Source organism: Tupaia chinensis, unplaced genomic scaffold, assembly GCF_000334495.1.
Source record: "Tupaia chinensis unplaced genomic scaffold, TupChi_1.0 Scaffold000289_1, whole genome shotgun sequence".
In the NCBI taxonomy this organism is placed as follows: Eukaryota; Metazoa; Chordata; class Mammalia; order Scandentia; family Tupaiidae; genus Tupaia; species Tupaia belangeri.
The window spans coordinates 143,601-147,720 of record NW_006159774.1 but is presented as its reverse complement, the minus strand read 5'-3'; the positions used below and the strand labels follow the sequence as shown (position 1 = coordinate 147,720).

At 36.4% G+C, this 4,120-nt stretch overlaps 1 protein-coding gene across 1 annotated transcript; it reads left to right on the top strand.

Annotated features, from left to right (window-relative positions):
• Window positions 1-2,792: 2,792 nt before the first annotated feature.
• LOC102496255 (olfactory receptor 1J2-like) lies at window positions 2,793-3,734 on the top strand. The gene is given in 1 exon segment (XM_014588603.1): window positions 2,793-3,734. A coding segment is annotated over 1 exon segment (942 nt).
• Window positions 3,735-4,120: the final 386 nt, after the last annotated feature.

The window sequence follows — 4,120 nt, the reverse complement described above, 5'->3', positions numbered from 1 at the left end:
CGCGCCCAGTGTGAGTTTAAGCCACCAGGTCCGGGACGCGAACTGCAGTTGACTACGTGGGAGTCCAGCGACATAGCCATTACGCTAACTGTTGGTCCCACAAAACCCTGGCTTTTGACAGGAAGTGGATAAATATGGAAGACTTACTACTGAATGAAGTAAGCCATGCTATGAAGGAGAGGCATTGTATGTCCCCACTTAATATATACCGAGTGTCTGCACTATATTACTGAAACTAATTGTCTAAAGGATATAGAAACACAGTATATAGATGTAAATACCATATATAGTGTGTGTGAAAGAGGAGAGTCTGAGGAAGGACACTTGGGGGAAGGACAGGGAGGCAAAGCATTAATGGCATGAAGAGGTGTGGTATTATCTGTTGAAGATATTTTGTAGTTTTATCAACAGTACTAGGGAGAAACGTTCACTTGTTGAAATATCCAATTTGTAATCAAATAATAATGTGATTGAATATATGGAAGAAAATGAAATGAAAAAAAATTAAAAACTGAAAAAAAAAGAAATTAAAAACAAAACAAAAAATACCTACTTAATAACCACAGTAAGCTATATAGCCTCTGCAAGTTGCTACTTTATAGTATGTTCATTCTACTCACTGAGTGTTATGCCTAAAGTCAGACATGTGTTCATAGATATGTTTTTATCAGCTGCACTTGCTATTGAAAGTATTTAGATTAATTAACATCTTTTGTGAATCAATAAAACGTGAAAAAAAAGTATAGAAAGCAAATGTAGATACCAGACACAGTGTGGGAGGAGGGTGGGAAATGGCGGAGGGTAAGAGGAGGGAATCAAGGGGAAAAAAAGAAAAGAAGCAAAATATATAAGAAATAAGAAATGGAAAATTAATTGTTGACAATAACGGTAATATCCTTGATTGAGCCAATATACAGTGTATTCTGATGGGAAAAATTATTTTTTGCTGCAATGATATACAGTAAATTAATATAAGATAAATACAATAATAATAATTAATAAAATTAAATAAAACAAATATAAATAATAAATAGTATAAAAGCCTGAAGTTTCTAAATTTTGAGTCAATTTTTATGGATTTGGTTAACATTTTTCTACTTGAAAATTTGTTTTCTTTATATTTTGTTGCCCTCCTTTCGTCCTTCTCTCTATTCTTTACAAACTATTTTTATTTAATATAATATCACATAAATTTGTCAACAAATCAATTAAACCTCAAAAAACAAAAATAAAAAAGGGTATTGATTCCTTCTCGTCCCTTTATATTTTTAATGATCACCAGAGCGGAGAACACAAGTTACTTCCTTTGGGCTACCTGATAGGAAGGGCCCCCAATAAGATCCTTTTGAATGTGCTATGGTTCTACTTAAATTACTCAGCCAGTCACATCTTTTGCTATTTGGACCTGGTTCGAGTCCTTTTTTTTTTTTTTTAATCTCCCCAGGGTTTATTCCATGCAAGCATGTGATTAAGGCTGGAAAAGCAGAGGGCAGAACAGAAGGGAGACTGCGGTGCCTGGAGATCCTTTCTCTATGGGTTTATCCTCTAAGGTTCCCAGGACAAACATTCCTCCCAAAGAACACCTTTCCTAGAGGAATCAAAGGGAAAACTGCAATTACTCAAAGTTTGATGGATGTGTTTAACTAAAAATTGTAAGTTCTACTCCCAACCCCCTAACGTTCTTTCCTAGGTTTAGTTCTAATCTTACATTCAAAGATCTGGGGCTGATAAATAGGATTGCATGTTCAAACTTGTGGCTTTTCTTCTTGATATCAGAGAAATTAGTAAGATTTTGGAAGGCGATTTTTAGGTACCATAAAGAGAACTTGAGGATATATTTACCTACCTGATCATAAACACATGCAAGGTCAGTTTTTAAAGTGAAATGTGTGTGTTTTTTTTTCCCTTCAGCAACAGGTGGACTTATTTTATGTAGATATAGATGAGGAAATATCAGAAGGCAGATTATGGCATGGGGAGAAGAGAGAATATTTTAAAAGCCCAGATAGAATGTCAGAAAGAGAGACAAAGAGAAAAAGAAAGGAATCAAGGAACATTTAGTGACAGAAATATGGGGGTATCAGAGACAGAGAGCATGAAGATTGAGAGGAAAGGATAGAGAAGAATGAGAGAAAGCAAAAAAAAAAAATGAAGGGTAGACAGGATTAGAGAGGCAAAAAGAGAGAAAACTGTATGAAGAGAGACAGACATAAAGGAGGAATTCCTTCCACCTTGGATCTTTAGGAAACTAGATCTGAACAGCACAGAACTCAAGCATTCCAAAACTGCTTCAGTGCCAGTAGGATGAAAGCCATGGTGTGGGGGAGACCAGGAAAGGGTCTGGAAATGTAGGAAACACACAGGTTTGTCAGGGTCTTCAAGGTATATTAAAGTTGTGAGATACATCTTAAGATCAATAGGACTCATTTGAGAATTTTTAAACAGAAGTCATATTAAAATATTGGTTTTGAAAAAGTTCTCTTTGGCTGTAGTAGAGAATGGATTGATATAATCCATAATTTTTAGGGACTTTCTACTTAAATAAAAATGTATGCATATTGATGACTGTTCTTTGAGGAATGCAGGGCTATACTTTACTCATTAAAATTTGTCTTACCAATAAATTTGTAGTTCCCTACAAAGCGACATTTAAGAAAAAATATATAGACAGGCTAGATTTCCCACTTCCTGAAATAAAAATAGATATCTTTTAAATATGACTGCTAAAACTGAATTTTTCAGAATCCCTGATACTCTCCCGCAGTCTTCATTCCCATCACAGAAAGAACAACATGAGGAGGGAGAACCAGAGCAGCGTGTCCGAGTTCCTTCTCCTGGGGCTCTCCATTCGGCCAGAGCAGCAGGACCTATTCTTCACCCTGTTCCTGGGCATGTACCTGACCATGGTGCTGGGGAACCTGCTCATCATCTTGCTCATCTGGCTGGACTCCCGCCTGCACACCCCCATGTACTTCTTCCTCAGCCACCTGGCTTTCACAGATGTCTCTTTCTCATCTGTCACTGTCCCAAAGATGTTGATAGACATGCAGGTTAAGTGCAAATTGATCCCCTATGTAGGGTGCATTACTCAGGTATACTTTTTCATATTTTTCACTGACCTGGACAGCTTCCTTATTACATCAATGGCATATGATTGATACGTTGCCATATGTCACCCTCTTCACTACACTACTATAATGAGGGAAGAGCTATGTATCTTATTAGTGGCGACATCCTGGATCCTGGCCTATGCCAACTCCCTCTCCCAAACCCTTCTCCTGACTCGGCTGTCTTTCTGTGATGCTAATACCATTCCCCACTTCTTCTGTGATCCTGCTGCTCTGCTCGAGTTGTCCTGCTCAGACATCTTCCTCAATGAAGTGGTCATGTTCACTGTAGGAGTGGTGGTCATTACCCTGCCATTCATATGTATCCTGGTATCTTATGGCTACATTGGGGCCACCATCCTGAGGGTCCCTTCAACCAAAGGGATCTGCAAAGCATTATCTACTTGTGGCTCCTACCTCTCTGTAGTGTCTCTGTATTATGGAGCAATATTTGGGCAATATATTTTTCCAACATTAAGTGATTCCATTAACAAGGACATCATTGTGGCTCTCATGTACATGGTGGTCACACCCATGCTGAACCCCTTTATCTATAGCCTTAGGAACAGGGACATAAAAGAGGCCCTTGGAAAAGTCTTCAGCAGAGCAACATTTTTCTCGCAGTAACATCTGACATTTTTTTCTTTACTTTAACCTTCCATTCTTTTTTGAATGCTTGCTTTTACATAGTTGTAATAATCTACATATAAAATATTTTGTATCCTGCTTTTATCACTCAGTGTTGTATATGTTACAAACATTTTTCTATATGAAGATCTATAACAATATTATATATATTTATAATGTTATATATAATATATAGCTATGTATAGCTATACATATATTATATATAGCTATATATAACAAATATAGTTATAATATAAAATCATATATATATATATATTAAATATATATAGCTATATATAACCATATTTCTAAAGCTACATAATTTTAACACTTCCATAGAGTTACCGTACCATAATTTTGATTCATTTCTTGTAGCTGGATTCCTG